Source organism: Symphalangus syndactylus, chromosome 7 (genome assembly GCF_028878055.3).
Source record: "Symphalangus syndactylus isolate Jambi chromosome 7, NHGRI_mSymSyn1-v2.1_pri, whole genome shotgun sequence".
NCBI lineage: Eukaryota > Metazoa > Chordata > Mammalia > Primates > Hylobatidae > Symphalangus > Symphalangus syndactylus.
Genome location: NC_072429.2, coordinates 77,932,176 through 77,952,176, shown reverse-complemented (window position 1 = coordinate 77,952,176; position 20,001 = coordinate 77,932,176). Strand labels below are relative to the sequence as shown.

Here is a 20,001-nt window from a genome sequence, read left to right as displayed (position 1 = left end):
AAAGTGCGAGACTTTTATCACACTGCAAAATAAAAAAAAAAATTCAGATGACTTTATTTCAGTTCATGGGCCAGTTGACTTTTCTGTTTGAATTAGCCAGAAGTTTGGAGACTGAGACTACAGATTTAATGAACTCAAAGGGAGTCCTAGAGCTATCACCGTGGGATGGGGTTGACTGTCTTTAGATAATGGAATATCTAATTTATATAGAACAATGGGAAGACACAGAGTCAGATTAAGCAGCAGCAATTTGTACCACAAACCTATTAGTTATATCATGATTTAATTCCTCTATCAATCTAAGGAATTAAAAGTTCAGAGCATATTTCTTGAAGAGTTTGCATAAAAACCTCTACTTCCGTAGGCTGGTATGAAGTTTCAATGGATTTGAAGAGCTCCATATTGCTGTTTTAGATCTGAGTATGTCTTATAAAATTCACTTTATCTATAATAGTTATTAACATCAACTGTGAAACAAATATTTTAACTTGGTGTTACTGCCAAGTAATATTTATCAATGTTCCACCAAAAAGAATTCTTATCTGGGTAGTGTACAAATTGTACTTAAGGCAGTCTCCCTAAATGTTGTCTTAGGAAATGAATGATATCTAAATAATTAATGGAAGATGACTATTTCAGGCAAAGGCCACAGAAGCTGCATATAGGAGCCAAAACTTTGCTTCCCTCCATAATCCTAAAAAGAATATCCACGTGTCCTTCAATGAAATTTTGTAAAATGCGCAGTGTGTAGCATTTTCTCAAGTGTCCTCGAAGTTGCATTTTTCAAACCCCATTCATTAGAGTTTTATTTTAGCCACTCATTCACAACACTGTGCATTGTTTTGCACAGTTTGCAGCATTAGTTTGGCTTATGTAAATGGTGCAGTGAACAAAAACTGAACAGTTAGGAGTTTCCACTTGAATGACAAGCCCCATGACTTTGCTAGTCATACTTAAGTAATATGTCTTATGGTCACTTTGTGTCAAAGAGAATAGAATAAATATATTCTATTTTATATTTATAAAATGTTATATTTTATACTTGTAAAATATAAAATATACTATATATAAATAGAAAATAATACTGTCAAGGTTTATAACTGCCTGATGCTGCAGTGATTTTATTTTGGAGTATCTCTGGCAGTATGTGGGAATAACAGAGCCTGTGAGGTGAGTGTGAAGCATTGTACTATTGTTCCACAATGTAATTATCTTCAGCATCCATCTTAGAGGCAGCTAAATAGGGTGAAAGAAATCTTTTGGGTTAACCTAGATATGACATTGAAAATTGCTTTTTTGTTTTGAAACTCAAATGTTACTTCCTCAAGCTTTGCGTGTAGACTCATTTCCTGAAATAGATTTTATCACATCATAGCCTTGAACTTTAATTAGTATAATTTTCTGCAAACAACCTAAAGCAATATACAAGCAAGTAAGTAATCCTCCTAAAGCCATCCAGTTTATGTCACAAACAGGGTCAAAATATAAAAGACAACTTACTCTAGGATAAATTTTCCATTTTTTCTATTTTTTTCCTGGATATTTTGAAATAAAAGCTCCTCTGAGAAGTGGTTATTTTCTCCTGAATATACAGTTCTCAAAGGAAGACATATTAATGTCCAGCAGTTATATGAAAAAAGGCACAAGATCACTAATCATCAGGGAAAAACAAATCAAAACCACAATGAGATATCATCTCACACGTGTTGAAATGTCTGTTCTCAAAAGGACAGGAGATTGGTTAGCCAGAATGTGGAGAAAAGGAATCCTTGTGCACTGCTAGTGGAATGTAAATTCCTAGAACCATTACGGAAAGCAGTATGGAGGCTCCTCAAAAAATTAAAAACAGAACTACTAGGCCAGGCGTGGTGGCTCACACCTGTAATCGCAGCACTTTGGGAGTCTGAGGTGGACGGATCACTTGAAGTCGGGAGTTCGAGACATGGTGAAACCCTGTCTCTACTAAAAATACAAAAATTAGCTGGGCGTGGTGGTGTGTGCCTGTAATCCCAGCTACTCAGAAGGCTGAGGCAGGGAAATTGCTTGAACCCAGGAGGCAGAGATTGCAGTGAGCCTAGATGGCACCACTACACTCCGGCCTGGGCGACAGAGCAAGGCTCTATCTCCAAAAAAAAAAAAAAAAAAAATTAAATAAATTAATAAAAATAAAAAAATAAAACTGCTAGATGATCCAGCAGTCCCACTACTGGGTATATATCCCATAAAAGTGGAATCAGTATGTCAAAAAGATATCTGCACTCCTATGTTCACTGCATCATTATTCATAAGACCCAAGATATGGAATCAATATGACTATCCATCAACAGATGAATTAATAAAGAAAATGTGCTACATACACACAATAGAATACTATTCAGCCTTAAGAAGGAAATTCTGTCATTTGTGACAACATGGATGAGCCTGAAGGACATTATGTCAAGTGAAATAAGCCAGGAACGGAAAGACAAATACTGCATGATCTCACTAAAAAAGTAGAACTCATAGAAGCAGAGAGGAGAAGGGTGGTTTCCAGGGGCTAGGGTGGAGGTGGGAGAATGGAGAGATATTGGTCAAGGATACAAAGTCTGAGTTAGATAGAATGAATAATTTCTTTGTATTTCATAATAAGTATATATATGATAGGCATAAAATATATATGATGTGACAAATGCTTCATAAAGAAATTAATGTCTTGAATTTCAAATTGTTTAACTATCAGGGCAATTTCTACTCTTCCACATGCTACATGCAAAGTCTATTTTTGGCTTCAAATATTCTTTTTCTACTGTTAGAATAAGTGATGCATAAACTATAAGCTTTTTGGATGCCATCTGGAACTCCCTTTGAATTCTTGATACTCATTCTTAAGACATGAGAAGGACTACATGTTGCTATGACTGGCTGAGTCAGATTGGAATAACCTGTGCATTTTATCTGTCACAGAAAATACCATATGACTTGGTCATAAACATACCCAATAAAAAAGTTAAGGCAAAAATAGAATCAAGTGTTTGATGTGCATAGATAAATATGACTTGGAATTTGGCACGATAAATTGCTGATAAACCAAACTCACAACTTGGGAATACATTATAAATGAAGGCACAACGTTGGCTCCCCTTTATGTCCTATTTTCTCTTGTTTATCCAGCCTAAATATTACTTATAAAAAAAGGGGGATTCATGGTTTTAAACATTGCTCATATCTTCAAAAATTTTACAAAATATTAATAGGAAGGGCCAGACAGAGGATATATAGATTAGAATGTGGTGACAATTCCTAAATGTCTCCAGTAGTTGTGGCCTTGAGGTTCATTAAGACTGGGTTTGTATCTTCCTAAAAACAGAAGTGAAGCAAACTTAATGGTTTCCTTCACAAGGGCCTTGGAGTTTCTTCTTTCTCTCTTTCTTTCTTTTTCTTTCTTCTTTCTTTCTTTCTTTCTTTCTTTCTTTCTTTCTTTCTTTCTTTCTTTCTTTCTTTCTTTCTTTCCTTTCTTTCTTTCTTTCTCTCTTTCTTTCTTCTTTCTTTCCTTCTTCTTTCTTTCTTTCTCTCCTTTTTGTGTTTTTCAAGGACAAGGTTATTTTCCAGGTTTGTTTCACAGACCTTAGCCCTTACTTCTCTATGGCTTTGTTTGCTGCTACTCATTTCTTTGCAACTATACTTAAGTTTCCTGAGGGCGAGGGAAGGCATCTCCTTTAACACTTGTTGTATTTTCCCTCGTACATAGGAGTGTGTGTCACAGTTAGCAGGTGTTCCATAAATGCATATCCATTGGTCGCTAAGCAGGGAGGGGCTCTCCCTCAGCTGCAAATGGTAGCTGCTGAATCTTCCAGTAGCCCAGTTGGCTTCCCCATGAAGAACAAGTTAGGGTAGGGGTTAAGAGCCAAGATGTTGGAGCCAGATTGAGGTCAACTCTTCTCTCCACTAAATTCCTTTATATTATGCTACTGACTGGTATTTCTGTGCATTTTGAAGTGCAAGAATACTTATTCTCTTCCTTGGCCCTTAGCACATAGCTTTAGCTACAGTGATAGTTTGAAAATGGAACTACTGGTGGTACCACTCTAATTTCTTGGCGTAGAGGCAAAATTTAAGAAAGCCTTCTCATTTCTATCCTTCAAAAGGCAAACTTCACAATAGCAGATAATCAACCTTCTCTATGTAAGGAGAAAGATAAGGCAGGGTGAATGTCTCCTTTGTATTCATTTATATGTTCTCTCCCTTATTTTAGCTCCAATGCTAGTGAGTGAATGTTCGCTACCCCAGGGTAAGGGCAAGAATATGATAGAAACTGAAGATTCGAGCTCTAGGTCAGGAACTATTCAACCTTAGATAATTTATTCAACCTTCTGAACATGAGTTTATTTATGCACAAAATGAGGATAGGGTGTTGTTGTAAGGATTAAGTTAGGTAATGTATTGAGAAACTGAAGTGCTGTGCAAGACATTGCTAATAAGCATTAATTTCTCCAAATTGATCTTTATTTTATGGATTTTTTTTTTGAGTCAGAGTTTTTTGCTCTTGTTGCCCAGGCTGGAGTGCAGTGGCGTGATCTCAGCTCACTGCAACCTCCGCCTCCCGGGTTCAAGCGATTCTCCCTGCCTCAGCCTCCCAAGTAGCTGGGATTACAGGCGGCAACCACCACACCCAGCTAATTTTTGTATTTTTAGTAGAGACGGGGTTTCACCATGTTGTCCAGGCTGGTCTTGAACTCCTGAACTCAGGTGATCCACCCACCTCGGCATCCCAAAGTGCTGGGATTACAGGCGTGAGCCACTGTGCCCGGCCTGATCTTTATTCTTTGGGTGACCTTTTGAAGTTTTAAGGGGCTTTGCTATAGCCAAGTGTTGTGGAGCCTTATTTCTTATAATTCTCCCTGCTTCTCTTACTTACTTTGTCATAATAATCAAATCACCAAACACAATTAGAGCTCTTACTATGTCTAAGAAGACTGTGTGTACAGTGGTTAACAAAGTCAACCTGGGTAAGACTGATTTGTTTCAAATCCTGGTGCTACCATTTTTGTTGGCTGTGTGTGACTTTACCTCCTTTCCTTTCTCACCTGTAAAAATGAGGATGATAATCCTCCTATAAGATACTTGGCACAATCACAGTACTTGACCCAGTAAGTACCCAATACATGTTGGCCAATATTGCAGCAATCTGAAGAAAGGGAAAGTAAGTGAAACAAGTTTCTAGCCTAAAAGAAGTCATCAATATAGTTGGGTATAAGAGAAAAGAAAAGTCTATAGTGCAAAAAATAAAAAAAAAAATTCAAAATGAGGAATCCAGAGTGCAGTGGAAGGAGCATTAGATTTGAAACTCGGCTCTTCCCTGGCCAACATTTGTGATCAGGAGCAAGTCACTCAACTTTCCATGGCTTCTTTCCTGCCAAGCAGGAATAATGAGACATGTCTCAAAGTGCTATAAAAATCAAATAGGAAAAAGTGCATGGGACATGTGACTTGCAGCTGGCTCAAGCAGAGCAGGTGAATGATAAATAACAAGGGATATGATAACAAATATTGCTATAAGGTGGTATGTGGCTATCGTCAAATTCATTGTTAGATAGTAAACTAGTGAAAGTTCACAAGAAGGAAAGATCAAGGAAAGCTGGATTCAAGGTTGACTTGGAAAGCCTGCTATTATTTGTTTTGTGGAGAGCATGATCTTTCTAAGCAGCAAATTTGAGAAATTCTCCTTGATTTCTTAGCTGGCTATCCTCACCGTATGTATTCATAGTTCACTTCTAAAATTTATCCAAAGGGATGAAATGTATAGTTTTCTGGATAGAATAATTTCATCACTCTTTGCTATTTGTAGGAGTGACATCTTCTTTTTGCAATGAGTTTAAGTAGACAGGTTTTTATTCTTTTCAGCTATGCAAGCTGGACACAAAGTCCAGTATTGTTTTCAAGTGACTTTTTTCCTTATTTCTTTCTTTCTTTTTTTTTTTTTTTTTGAGACGGAGTCTAGCTCTGTCGCCCAGGCTGGAGTGCAGTGGCACAATCTCGGCTCACTGCAAGCTCCACCTCCCGGATTCACGCCATTCTCCTGCCTCAGTCTCCCGAGTAGCTAGGACTACAGGCGCCCACCACCACGCCCGGCTAATTTTTTGTATTTTTAGTAGAGACGAGGTTTCACCGTGTTAGCCAGGATGGTCTAGATCTCCTGACCTCGTGATCTGCCCGCCTTGGCCTCCCAAAGTGCTGGGATTACAGGCGTGAGCCACTGTGCCCGGCCTCCTTATTTCTTGTCTTGGGTAAGTTGTAATATAGCTTGCCACAATCCATAACCAATACACATTGTAACTGTGTACACTGTCTTAAAAAAATTCATTCTCAGAAAAATTTCAACAAATGGAATCTGATTCTTTCAAAGCTGCTTAGTTCAATATTTCTTCAATGTTGTTCCTGAAATTAGAAAAACTTTTCATCCTAAATACTGAATTTCATTTACCTCATTTGTTCTACCACAAAACCTTTTTTTAAAAAAATCATCAACCAAGTCAGAAGACACAAAACCTTTTTTTAAAAAATCATCAACCAAATCAGTTCAGAAGACATGCATGTCTTTTATTTCCACCTTTATGCTTTGGCTGTGCATTCCAGAACCTCATTAGAATTTTTTTTTTTTTTAAATAAGTAAGCTGAACTCTCCTGCTTAGTGCAATATATTATGACCTTGTGGGAGTTTAAATTGTAATGGTGCTTTCATATAAAGCTCCTTCTTTGTCACTATTCCATTTTTATGAGAGTAGAAGCATATTTTATTACCTGTATTTTATGGCTTATAAATGTGAAAAAATATTGAGCATTTTTATATGCAGATTATCATCAACAGTATCTAATATGAAAAAGAACTGTAGTATACTTGTAAATATAAGCACATATTTCTCTTAATATGTCTGCAGCTATGTCATAAATATAATTCCTAGTTTATGTACCACACATTTACATGATTTGATATTTAGGAGGCAAAACAAAATGCTTAAAATGCTTTGGTATTGGTAGTTATCCTCCCTTAAACCTTTGTACTCAGTTGCTAGATGAATACTAATTTGATTTCACAAGATATCTTTGTTGCTCTAGTAATTACATTTTACTGATACCTTATAGATTTTAAAAATAGCAATAACAGATTATTGATTGGTACCTGAAACACTATTGATTGTAAAGGCGTTGCTTTCCTGAGTGGCTGAGAGAATAGTGCTAAACTCTAAGTATCCATATCCTTTTCGTCACCGTACTCATCTAAGATATATTCTGTTTGTATTATTTGTCTCTAGTGTCTTTGTCGTGCTTATCCACTAATGTGTGGAGAAGAGGAAGGCTAAACTGATCCAGATAAGAAAGTAACTGGAGGATCCCTGAAAGAAAAGATCTAGCTGAAGGAAGGGTGTTTAAGTGGAAGCAGGAGAGCAGGAGGGTGCCAGGCAGGGAGAAGACTGGGAGGTGGTGATGAGATATTGTGCACAGTCAAGTGATATGGGGTGGGAGTGAAACTGATGGATTGATGTTAAGAAGGAACCAGAGGTTCTGTGTGTGTGTGTATGCATGCATGCGTGTACGTGTGTGTGTGTGATATAATTCTTTTTCCTACATTCAAAAGACCTCAGTGTAGATTTTTATATTTTAATATTTCTAAAGTCATCTTTTATTTCTACTGAATGATGAAACTTCCTGGGTAAGCAAGAAGGCTCAGTTTTATTGAAGGTATATATGTATTTGAAGTAGGGTAAGATATAAAATATGATAGGGAAACATGAAATGAGAAATATATGCAAGAGAAATATACTTTTATTTTAATTATCCATCTTGCTTATTGTGCTGTGACCTAGATAAAATGCTTAACTATTAAATTCTGGCATTATGTAGAATGGATTTTTTCCTTGGAGATATACTATATTGGCTGCTGTCTCATAAATATGATACCAACCCTCCGTCTACCACAAAGAATTATTAAGCAGTAATCATTTCCTCAATTCCAAGTAATTTCTAGTAGATTTGTAATACATGTAGAAATTAATAAAGTATAAGAATTGAGATGTTCACTTTAAATTTTTATTATTTTTATTTAGTATTTTCATCGTTTATCTAGGGAATCAGGGAAGGAGATTAATATTTTCGATTACCAAATGCTCAACAATCAATTGCTTACTTAACAACCATGTGATTTAGCTATTGTTTTCCCATTTCATAACTGAGAAAATTGTAATATAGAAATGATTAATAAATTTGCTTAAGAATTCTCAGATAATGAGTAGTGCAGCATGGTTCAAAACCATGTTCACTGGATACTCACACCTACCTCTAATCCACTAGAGCTCTCTCTTACCTGTAACAGGAACAGTTGCTGCCCTAAGGACTTTTGGGGGGAACTTGTGGTACTGCTTTTTAATTTTCATAGGATTTTACATTCATTTGAGTTCTAAGACAAGCTGATTATTTTTAATTGCACAGAGCTTTACACTTCTGTTTTAACTTTTGAAGGCAGCTTTAAACTAAGCCTTAACACATTTGGACATGGGCTGCTTTGTCTAAGCAGAGTTTGTACCATCTCAGGAAGGTGGACTCAGAGGGTAGAGTGTCAAGGTGGTGCCAAGAAAGGGGTAGACATGGACCAGAAGCAAAGTAAGTACTGAGTTTTATCTCTGGCTTATCAGCCCTCTCATATTTTCAGTGTCTACTTGCTGGGGACACCCCTGCTTCCAGAGATTCTCTAAGCTTGGTGGCTGCCATCTTGGGCCACCACTTACCATCCTTCCCTTAAAGCAGATTGAGTTGGGGAAAAGTTGGATGTGGATTGACTGTAATAAAATGTTGGATGAGTTAATTGCTTCTTCTGAGCCAACCTTCATTTAAGAAGAAGAAGGCTCTTCTTTGGGAGGAAGAAGGGCTGGCCAGGTGGGTTCTAATCACAAGAACTGCAAAACGTCTGATGCTGTTGTCAGAGGGACTCAGTTAACATTTTATTTCACTTTTCATTACTTAGAAAGTATTTTTCAAAAAGCAAATGACTCAGTTTTTGATTGTGCTCCTTGTTCCCTCTTTACTCATTCTAAATGCATGCACATGGGTATTTATATTATATCTAATGACAATTTAAAAACTCAACTTCTTGCATTTATATAGTACTTGACAGACACTAATCACTTTCACGTTTGTTTCCTTGAGTCTGAAAAAGACCCTCTGATATGGACAAGGCAGTTCACATGGCTATTTTACAGATGCTGAATTAGAGGAACAAAGAGGAAAATTGACCTGACCAAGGTGAGTCAGCAAGAGTAAAGACTGAAACTCAGAATCCCTTCTGGGCTCTTCCTTCCATGCAGCACCAGCAGCACTGGTGGAGAAGGGCAGAGCTGATGGGGACTTAGACTCTGACCTCTTGACACCTTGTTGCAGAGCTCCACAGAGGTAACTCACATGCTGTCCTGGCCTGCTGCTTGGGACCCTACAGGTCACTGCTGTTTTAAGTTTACTCTGAGTGTGGTTCTGAATCAGCCTCATCAGCACCACCTGAGAGCTTGTTAGAAATGCAAATCCATGGGACCTACTTCAGACCCATAGAGTGAGAACCTCTGGGGGTGGAGGCTAGCTCCTCCAACACTGCTGATTCTCAGTAAAATTTGGGAAGCATTTTAATTAAAGAATTCTCTGGCCAGATTGGTTGATGGACTCATTAAATATTTAAATTTTTCAGCCTTTTGGTGGATCTTAGTACTTCCTAGTTGATGTTACTAGTGTATCATTATGTACTATCTTGTAATGTTGTAGGGCAGTTTAATAAAATTGTTAAGATGGTGAAATTGTGAGATGGTGACTTCCATTTATAGTTATAAATTACCATTATTACTATTGAACCTTTTGACATGTACAGGATCTTTTTTTCTGCAAAAGACTAAATCCACCAAGGGTGAGGAACATTTTTATTTTTGTTCTCATAATACCTAGCACAGGCTTCAGAACAAAGTTGGTGCTCCAGTCTATTTTACTTTAGTTAGTGACACTGACTATCGATGACTTTAAACTGAAGACAAATATGCCTAGTGTATGGCTATTCTCACTGTGCATGTTTTATTACAGGACAGTGGAGGGAGTGCTAAACCTTATTTTGCGTGAATGTGTATATATGTATGAAATAGGCACATACATGATATATAACATATTTATATATTACATATAAATATTTTATAATAGGTAAATAATATACACAACTTTATTATATGTAATACATATATTATATGTTATTTTATATATATATAATATATATTAGATCTGGGTTCTGAGTCTGCCTCTGAGGCTTGCCACTGAATAAGTTATTTGAGCTTAAATTTACCAATCTTTAAATAAGACAACTTGTATACTATGCCCATGTCAGAGGGATTATATGAAGATTAAAAAGGATGAAGCAGGTGAATGTTTTCTAAAAATGACAAGGTCCCATATAGATAGATCATGCGATTTAATTTTTCTTTTGAACATTTTTTAGTCTTCTATGCTTGCCTGCTCCTTTTTAAAAACTATATAAGAAAAAAATCATCAGAAATAAAATAAAAAGATAATTTTTAAAGTGACAAGAGTGCAGGATCATGTAATATGTCATCAAAAGACTAGAACAACTTTGGTAATTTTTCATGTGTTTGAATAATTATTATGAGAAGGGTGCTAATTGGAATTTCTCAGATAAACCTGTAAGACTTAAATAATAACAATAGATATTTTTATTGGAAATAAAAAGTAACTCTGCAGTAATAAAAATAATTATGTTCTGAAGCAGAGTTCCCAGGAAGGCTGCAATAAGTCCATCCTAAAAGTGCCTGAGATGATTGATGTTCTTCCCCTGAGAGTCTGGAAATGATAACAGTACCATCTTGATGGGAATTTCTGGTCTCAGTTTTGTAACAGTCAATATATTATAAGTTGGAGTTGTTTCATGTGAGTTAGGTTGCTCCTCACTAGGAAGCCCAAACTGGAAAACTATTATTATAATAGGGTTTACTGTGAGCAGCTTTGTTAATGGAAGTTAAACTTTATGGCTGCATTTCATAAGGAAAAAAAACTTCCAAAGACAGAGTAGAATGCTAATAAAAATTTAATTTACACTTTAACATGCTGTCCTGTAGAAGTATTTGTGGGACTAGGTTTAGATAAATTTCACTCAATTATCTTTATCCTAATATAAAGACATACAACTAAAAGATGGACAGATTTATTATCCTGATGATCTATCGTTATATTGGGTACTTGTACTAATGGATAATGTACAAACTCCAACATCCAAAATACAATTATTCCAGAAGAATAACTGCTAAATGGGCACTCTTGCACGCGTTGCTTTACAATCTTTGTAAAAAAAAATTCAGTCCCAGGCAATATTGTTGCCCTATAAAAATAAATTATTTTAAATGTGCTCTATGAGAACTGTAATTATCTATTTCTTGCCATAAAATAAATTTTGAAACCTATAATTTTCCAGAGTATTAAATATTTTACTCTGGAGGTCAACAAGTGAGAAAAAGCTTAAAATATTTTTGTTATAGTTTTATAGTATAATATGTGGCTCCTTCTCTAAGTACAATTCCTAAAGAAGCTGTATTTCCAGATGACTAGCAAAATGATTGCTGAAATGCATTAACCTTTACATTCATATAAAAGTGTTTTGTGAGAACAAATGTACACAAATGTTATCTTTAATCATGACTAATAAAAATGGATATTATAAACACAAGCTTTACTACTGCAAATGTCTCCTTGACAAATGACAGGGCCTGATTCCTTTATTAAAAGATAATTAAAAATGTTTCACAAGGGATTCAGAACCTTCCTACAGTTCTCTTCTGCCTGCCTGCCTGCTTTGATGGTAATAATATGAAGAGAATCTTGAAATAACATCTAATAGTTATATTAAATGTGAATGTGTAAATTTATTTTATTCAACAAAATGTTAAACCTAAATCTCTCTGGCCTATGGAAGTAGTTAAGGAGGCATTTTGAAATGTGCTAACCATGATGGGACTGAGGAGATTAAGTCAACGTTATTTCTGGAACTGGTCGTCAGAGTGTGTTCATGCCAGAAATCGATGCTGTGCTGAGCCTGCAGAATGCCATGTGTCTCATACGTTACAACCCACACGGCCTCATAGCTCTCTTTCTCCCAAAGCCTAAATCATGGCAATTATTTGAATAAGCCCCAGGTAAGCTATTAAAACTAGGCATCAATTTGGAAGTGTTTTCTCTTCAAGGTGAGTCTGTGATCAGAAAGGAGAAGACCATCTCAGGTCTGTTTAAATAAAATGGTGATATCACAGGTGTGACCTCTGCAGTGGGAGCTCACCTCTAACATGGAACAGATATGAGACTAGCAGGAATTGGTGAAACATGGATTCCAAAGCCAGATGGCCTGGGCCCAAATTCTGGATCTGACTGTGTGATCTTGAGTAAGATACTTCAACTTTCTGTGCCTCAGTTTCCATATCTGTAATAGAACCTACTTCTTAGGATTATTAGGTGATTAACACAGTTAATATGTGGAAAGTTCTTAGAACAATGCCTTGCATGTTATATGTGCTATACAAGGGTTAAATCAATCAATAAAAGTTACTTCCCATAGAGAATCTGGAATTTATGAATACACCAGAAAAACTGTTGAAAGAAAGCACCATTGCGGGAAAATGTTTGAGTAAAGAAATAGTTAGGAAGACTTATTGGCTCAAGGCCCTCAAGTTTAGATTTTTGTCATCTCCAAATGAGGTTATACAGATAGCCCCAACTGACTGCCAGAATTAAACATTTAAAACATGAATTACTTTTGTAATGCTGTTTTAGTGTGTCTTCCTTTCCTTCAATGTACAAGAAATTGCAAAAATGGAAAGTTTCCCAGCTTCTGAGAGACGCTGAAATGAACTGTTAACAACAACTGAATGGCTAACTTTGAGACTTAGTCCAACTTTGTGTTGAGTAATAGTATATTCTGCAAACCCTGAAGCTAGTTTTATTTGGAATCATGTTTTTAGTGCCCTATTTGGGAAATGCTATATTTTTAATTTGAGATATTTCATGTATTGTATCATTTTTGCAGCATAACATTTCCAGAAAGGTGGTAATGGCTGCATGGTCAGCCAGTCACTGCATGGGAGACCTGAGTATGTCTTTGATGCTATTCCTTGAAGATCCTCTTTTTGATCTGCAGGTTGACTTCCTTAGAAAGTTAGAATTGAATAATGAAGATCCTTTATTGACTTAGATAAGCAGAAGAAAACACTCTTTTCAAATATACAGTCATACTCAATAAATTCTTAAGAATTTTCTCACATGGTATTCAGGAAGAAATACTCTTAGAATAATTTCGTAAACAATAAATATAAGATATATTGAGACAGCAATCTTTTGTTTTAATTTCTTCAGTATTGCTATTCATAAATAATAGTAAGCTTGCATTATTGATTTATCATCCTTGTTAACTGTGCCACAAGCCGCATTCACATTCATTTCTTCTTAGGCAGACTCTCTCTCTTTCTCTCTCTCTTGCACACACACACACACATGCTCACACAGAGAGCCAAATTCTTATTTTCTACCTTTCTCTTGAAGGTCTTCTGCTGAGTCCTGCAATATGAATATAATTTAAAAAATCCAATTAAGAGAGAGTGATGGGGCAGAACACATAATTCCCAGAGTAATAAAATCCCTAGGTATATGAGTTCAGAAGTAAAACATTTTGTAAAGATTACCATGGATTTAAAAATGTTAAGACATAATACCAGAGCTTACTAGGAGGGATACCTGTATATTACAAGTTAATATCCCTAAAACTGATGTGTTTAGTGGTCAGAATCAGCATCATCTGGGAGCTTGTTCGGAAGACAGAATGTCTGCCTCAAGCCAGATGTATTGAATCAGAATTTGCATTTTAATGAAAATCAAAGGTAATTCATATGCAAATCAAGGTTTGAGGAACACAGTAATATGACACTATTAAATATTTTATAGATGGATTAGAATTACATAAAATGTAATAGAAAAATAATTCTATCAATGCATACATTTAAAAAATCCACTTTTGATGATACCCAAAATTAGTCTATGCTTATATATTTCTTCTTACTTCATTAAAATTAACATCGATTTTCTAATAAACAGAAAACCACTACAAGGAGATGCTCAATAATTGTTGAAATCTGATAAAATTAGATTGAAATCACATTGGATTAGATTTAAAAAGGTATCTTTAAATGGAAAAGAAAGACAGACTTAGAAGATGGGAAAAATAATAGCAGTCAGTTTTTGGTACACCTCCTCAGTATCACATACCTGCCTGTTTTACTCGCTAACCTGCATATTCTCTGCAGGTGGAGATTCTGATATTCAGATGTGCCCTGAACAGGGGGCACATTTCAAATCGATGAAGAAGTAAACAATGATTTTCTTTAATTTATTCCTTTATTTTTAAGCATTAAAATATTCGGCTGCTAAATAATTTTGCTATTACTACTGACATTTTTCTACTATTTATCCACTACAAAAATCTCAGAAGTAACATAAATGGTATTATAATAACAGTGTAATAAAACTGAGAAGTAAAACCATCAGGGAATAATTAACCAGGGCGTGTATCTACTTTCAGATTATGACCACTCATTTCATCCTGTCTCCTTGAAAATTGTACAAGCTCTGTTCATCCACTAGGGTAAAGCATGGCATCAGCTTATTGAATAAACACTCGAATGTTCCTGGTAAAAGAAAAGATTTTATTAAACAGTTAATATTTGGAACTAGGTTTACATCAATCATCTGCTTTTTTAGAGAACATGATTGCCCTCTAGTGTGGTGAAAAGTTAATGCAGACACCGAGGTCTTCCAATGGACAGAACCAGTCTAGGTTCTGAAAACATCTGGGTCACTGGCTAATTCAGTATTTTCTTTTTTAATGAAAAAATTCTAGCATTTTTCATATAAGGTCACGGTTCTTGTGACAACAGGATAATATGTGTTTTTCTTCCCACGACCAAAAAAGAAACTGGTGTGAGCTGGGGTTCGATATCAGCAGCTCCCGGTGGCCACGCCCAGGCCTAGGTTTGTGCTGTGAGCTTCCTGCTGCTCGGAGGCCAGCTTTTTTCAGCCACCTGTGAGCAATGAGCTACCAAGGTAGCCTGAGCATATGATCAGTCACACTCAGTTGAAGTAAAAAATAATGGTGATTGATAAATCCGGAATTTTCCTAAAGATGGTCTGAATTTATCAATGACAAAGTCTTCCATTCAATATGTAATCGATTCATCCTCCACTTCATTGTCAGTTGTACAGATTTAACTTCAAAATTCTATTTGATAGCTACTGCTAGGTATTCACAGAACTAAGTAACTATTTGATCTTAAATTATAGGGAAGAAAACTATTTTATTATATGAATCAGCTTTATGGCACTCTGAAAGGACATTTCCTGAATCTGAGTAAAATGTAGCCTCTTGCAGCATTTTTTAATCACTGAGAATGAGCTATTTGATGGAAGTCATATTGTGCCAAATGATCAAATGCTTATTCCACCGTCTATCCATTAGTAATTTGAAAAATAAAAACCCAAAGTAATTAAAACTGCTTTCAATGCAACAAATAAAGTTTGCTAAAAATATTAACGAGGTAATAGCTGTAACAATAAAAACACTCATTCCTCTTTTAGAATAGAATAATTTACTACAAATCTGTAAGTCACATTATTGTAAAAAACCACTGTGAATTTTGACTAAAGTTCTAGGTTTTAATAGCACAAATGTCCAATCTTAATTATCATTTTAAAATATACTTTCAGAGAATTTTAACGTGCATAGACAAACACCACCAGGTCTATTAATTTATACTATCACTCTGGCTACCTGCGACGTGTTACACTGGGTCAGAGAGTGTTTATTGCAGGCTCAGCTTACTCACCTGGTATAAACTAAATACATGAGATTAATTGATAAACTACTGCCATTTCTTTCAGTTTTATCCTGAAATCCTGACCAAATCCTCAACTTTTCATTTCTAGTTACTTACATATCCATTCAGAAGCTGCCCACTTCATTAGAAAAGATAATGGGGAATATTATATGCACCTCTTACAATCATGCTGAATACGTAATTGCTTAATAAATCAGGAAAAAAGCACTCGCCCTGATAATTAATTATCTTTGAAATTGGAATTAAATTCAAAATCTATTATTTTAATACTGCAGAAGTAGTGTTCTTTTCATGATTTGCAAATGCGGTTAAATTATGGCCAGAAAGGATCTTTGCGTTTGTCATATTTGGGGTGAGATTTTTATTTGGATGGCGGCTACCATTTCACGATCCATGTATCTGTGTAGGATTGAGGCTGTATCAAGAATCAGCAGTTGGAAGGACAGTTTCGGGGGAAAAAACTTAAAATTTTGTGCATCAACTATGTTTATATATTTATAGATATAACCTTATGTTGAAGATCATCTCAATTATATATGTGTATTCTCACCCATTGCAGCCACAAACAATTCTCTGCAGAGAATTTTCCAGCAATCGTTGGCACACAAACCCTGCTCTTAGCAAGCACCTGCACATGTATCTTAGCCACATGAACATATATAATCCTGGCAGGAAGCAAAAATATATTTGCTTTATAACTTAAAATGAACGACTGGAGACAAATTTTCCTTTTTGTGGGGGAAAGGGATGAGGGCAATTAGGAGGAAGCAAAGTGAACGCAACAAGGGTTAATCCTTAACGAAGAGCAATCCACGTCCCTTTTGAATAAATGAGAACAAATAAGGCTACTGAATCATTAAATAATAACAACGATTTGAAATGATAATAATACTGATGATGACGATGAGTTTGCAGCCGCTAGCCTGCAGCGGAAACCTTTCTGAGGGGTGCAGAAAGCGAGGCGAGATCGCCCCCACCACCCATTCTCAGAACCTTTCTGGACGTGCGAGTGAACTGCGAATTGTGGAAAGCGGGGGTAGCTCAGGACACTGCGCAGAAACCGGTCTCCCCGGCTGCACCGCGGGGGCGAGCGCCCAGCTCCGGGGAGGGGAGCGCAGGGCGCGGCGCGGGGCTCTGCAGGGCTGGCTGCGCTCCACGCGCCCATTCGCCACGTGCGCCCCCACCCGGCCAGCGGTAGGCGGCTCTGGGCCTCAGCTGGGAAGGGTGGGGCCGAGCCGCGCCCCGCTGGAGGAGCGAGGGTCTCCCTTAGAGAAGCCCCTCGCGGGGTCTCCATTCTGGAAAATCATAGAGAACAGAGGTTGGGCGGGGGGCTTGGGCTGGGGGAAAAAAAGCCCCGAGCTCCGCGGACCGTGGGTGGGCGAGAAGAGAGAGCCCTCCCTGAATCCCTGGGAAGGGGGTCACCTCTGCGGTCTCGCGCCCGGGCTGGGTGGGGCCGCGCCTTTGTGTGGCCGGGAGGGGCTCGAGCCAGCTTTTCTGCAGAGCCACCCGCTTGGCTGGGAGGGGCTCGGTGCTGGGGCCGAGAGGCCACGCCGGGGGTCTGCGCACATCAAGGGGTGCTCGGGCCGGTGTGGACTGCGGGGCTGAAAAAAGAGGTTCCAGGACTGCATACAGCTCAACTGCCCCTCCCATATTCCTCTTCCCCGCCAGTCTCGGAGCCTGAGGTCTCCCCAGCTCCGCGGGGAGGGTGGGGCAGGGCGGAGCCGCGCAGATGGAGCCCTTTCGGCAGCTTTCCCTGTCTCCGCATCCTGCAACCAAGTCCCGGCGGACACGTGCTTCCAGCTGCCAGAGGACCCCAGGCCCCACCCTGCCTGTTCACCCCGGGGCCACTGATCGCCAGAACCGTGGGCACTCAAGGCACAAGACCAATTGCGGATGAAGGCCCTGAATCCAGAATCTTTTCCGGTCATCCTGTGTCTCTACTGTCTTGTCTGAGCTTATGAAATTGCAGATATTTGGCACTGTCTGACCCACAAAACGGAAATTTCGCGTGGCTCAACTTAAGACTTTGACCTCTTTTGCTTTATATACGGTTTCATGTCATCTGTATTATTATACGTACACATGTCTAGGTTCTAGAAGCTTTTCCCTCAAACGATCAAAGGTCTTCAGAGAACCCTTTATCTGTGTCTATGTCTAAACACTCTATGTAATTTGCTTCCTAAAAGAAAAATGTTAACCCACTTTTCCCATCTCTCTTAAAAGCAGAACAATGAGGCCAGCGTGGGGAGGGCGGGGTCAGTGGTCAGGTCTCTCTTGGAAGCCGCGGTGGGGAGTCGGGAGCGGGGAGCGCGGGGCGTGGCGCCGCTGTCCCCGCAGGGCTGGGCTCCTGGGTGTCACGCTGCGCTCCCCACCCGACCCCCTTTCGAATGAAGATGCAGCACCGGGCGGGGGGCGGGGCTGCGCGGTTCCGCACTGGGTGGGGCTGTCCGCATTGTGCGCCCAGCGCTGCAGGTGCCTCCCCCCGGGACCGCTGGTCCGCACACAAAGAAACCCCACCCCAGCGCCTTCGAAGCCGCTGTCCCTCCACCCCTCCCCGCCGCGCGCTTCCCCGCCCCTGCAGCTGCCCACCCGCGCCCTCCACGCCCTCCGCGACTTCCTCTCTCCTTCCCCTCCCTTGCCCTAAAACAAAGGAGCGCAGGTCCTACCCCCACCCTGTCTCCGGCCGTCTTACCTCCCTGCACCGCACCCCAGGACTAGCGGTTTCTCCGAGGAGACAATACCGTAAAATGTGCCCAGTTCTCTCCATCCCCTCCCCCCGTCTCCACCCATCTTTCAAACAGCGGGATGGGACCGCTTTGACTTTGCAATTTTCTTTTTCCTTTCTCCCACCTTCCCTTTTCCCCTTTCCTATTTTTCTTCTTAAACTAGAGAAGAAAGAAAAAAAAAAAAAGGTCGTTATAAAGCACTTTCCAAAATGTCCCTTAAGCCCATTTAAGGCAAACAGTTAAGGTAGCTTCCTCCCCTCACGATTGAGTCCTAATTTTAAATATGGAAACAGAATAAATTCTCTACCCACAGGAGGGAAACTTACCTGCTTCTACCTTTTAAAAGAAATTCTTCGCTTTAGATTTCCATAGACCTCTTCTCTGCCCTCCCACCTCCCCGAGAACTGTCCTGTCCTTCCTGGTCCTGTGTTACCATTAACGTCTTTTTCTTTATAAAATATCTCTGAATGCTTCTAGAGCTCAAGAGAGGAGGTGAGAGGTGGGCTCCAGGTAGAGCCGACGGAGAACGAGGCGCAGTGCCTTACCCATTGCTGTTTTAGCCATTGTAGGGATGTGCAGACGCTGAGCAGTGGCGAAGGCAAAGGGTCCGGCTACAGCAGCGGAGAGAGCGAGAGAGAAGACTGAATAAGGCACTGAGTCTGCAGAGTGGGACCGTGCTAGAGAAAGAGCAAGAGGCAGGAGCCCATGAATAATTATCACTCAGAAGCTCAAGCAGATTGGCTCCCAAGGTCCCCTGACATGACTCCCGCAGAGTCAGAATCTCCAAGCATTAAATATTGATCGGCCAATGGTGCTGGAGTACAAAGTACCAGAATGCAGTTTGAAATGGAAATCAGTCCTTCCCTGGCGGCTCCCCCCATTTTGGGGGCCTGATAGTACAGTCCAAGTAGAGTGGCGCTTTAAGCCCTGAAGCTTCCTAGGAGCTAAGAACTGGGCTGTGCCTACCTGGGAGCCAGGAGGCTTGACTTTGCTCATACATGTGCCATTGCACAATTCAATGGAAAAGGATTCAGAAGCTTGAGAAGTCCTCACTATATGCATGCTGTTGGAAAATTCTGTTTAAATATTGTGTTTTCACTTTTTCGTATTTTCTTTCACCTTTGGCTTTGTCCTTGGTTCTAGTCCTTCAGGGCTACCCTATGGCTGGCTATGGAGGCAGCTCAGAGCAGACTTGCATTATTGTCCTTTATCTTTTAGCACAGCTGGACTTAGGGGTCTCTAAACTCTTGAAGGTCTCTCAGGAGAGGGAAGCATGGTGTTTTCTTCTCTTGGCACAGAGGAAGGGGCTACCTGGTTGCTTGGGAATAGGGATG

The 20,001-nt window shown here is 39.0% G+C and overlaps 1 protein-coding gene across 2 annotated transcripts in view; it reads right to left on the bottom strand.

Moving 5' to 3' along the window:
- STMN2 (stathmin 2) overlaps positions 1–20,001 on the bottom strand; it is a 151,912-nt gene that overhangs the window by 36,739 nt on the left and 95,172 nt on the right. For both annotated transcript variants that reach the window (XM_063643339.1, XM_055286584.1), the window contains one exon: positions 19,213–19,278. In XM_063643339.1, coding sequence (XP_063499409.1) covers positions 19,213–19,278 — 66 coding nt within the window. The remainder of the gene's footprint in view (positions 1–19,212; positions 19,279–20,001) is intronic.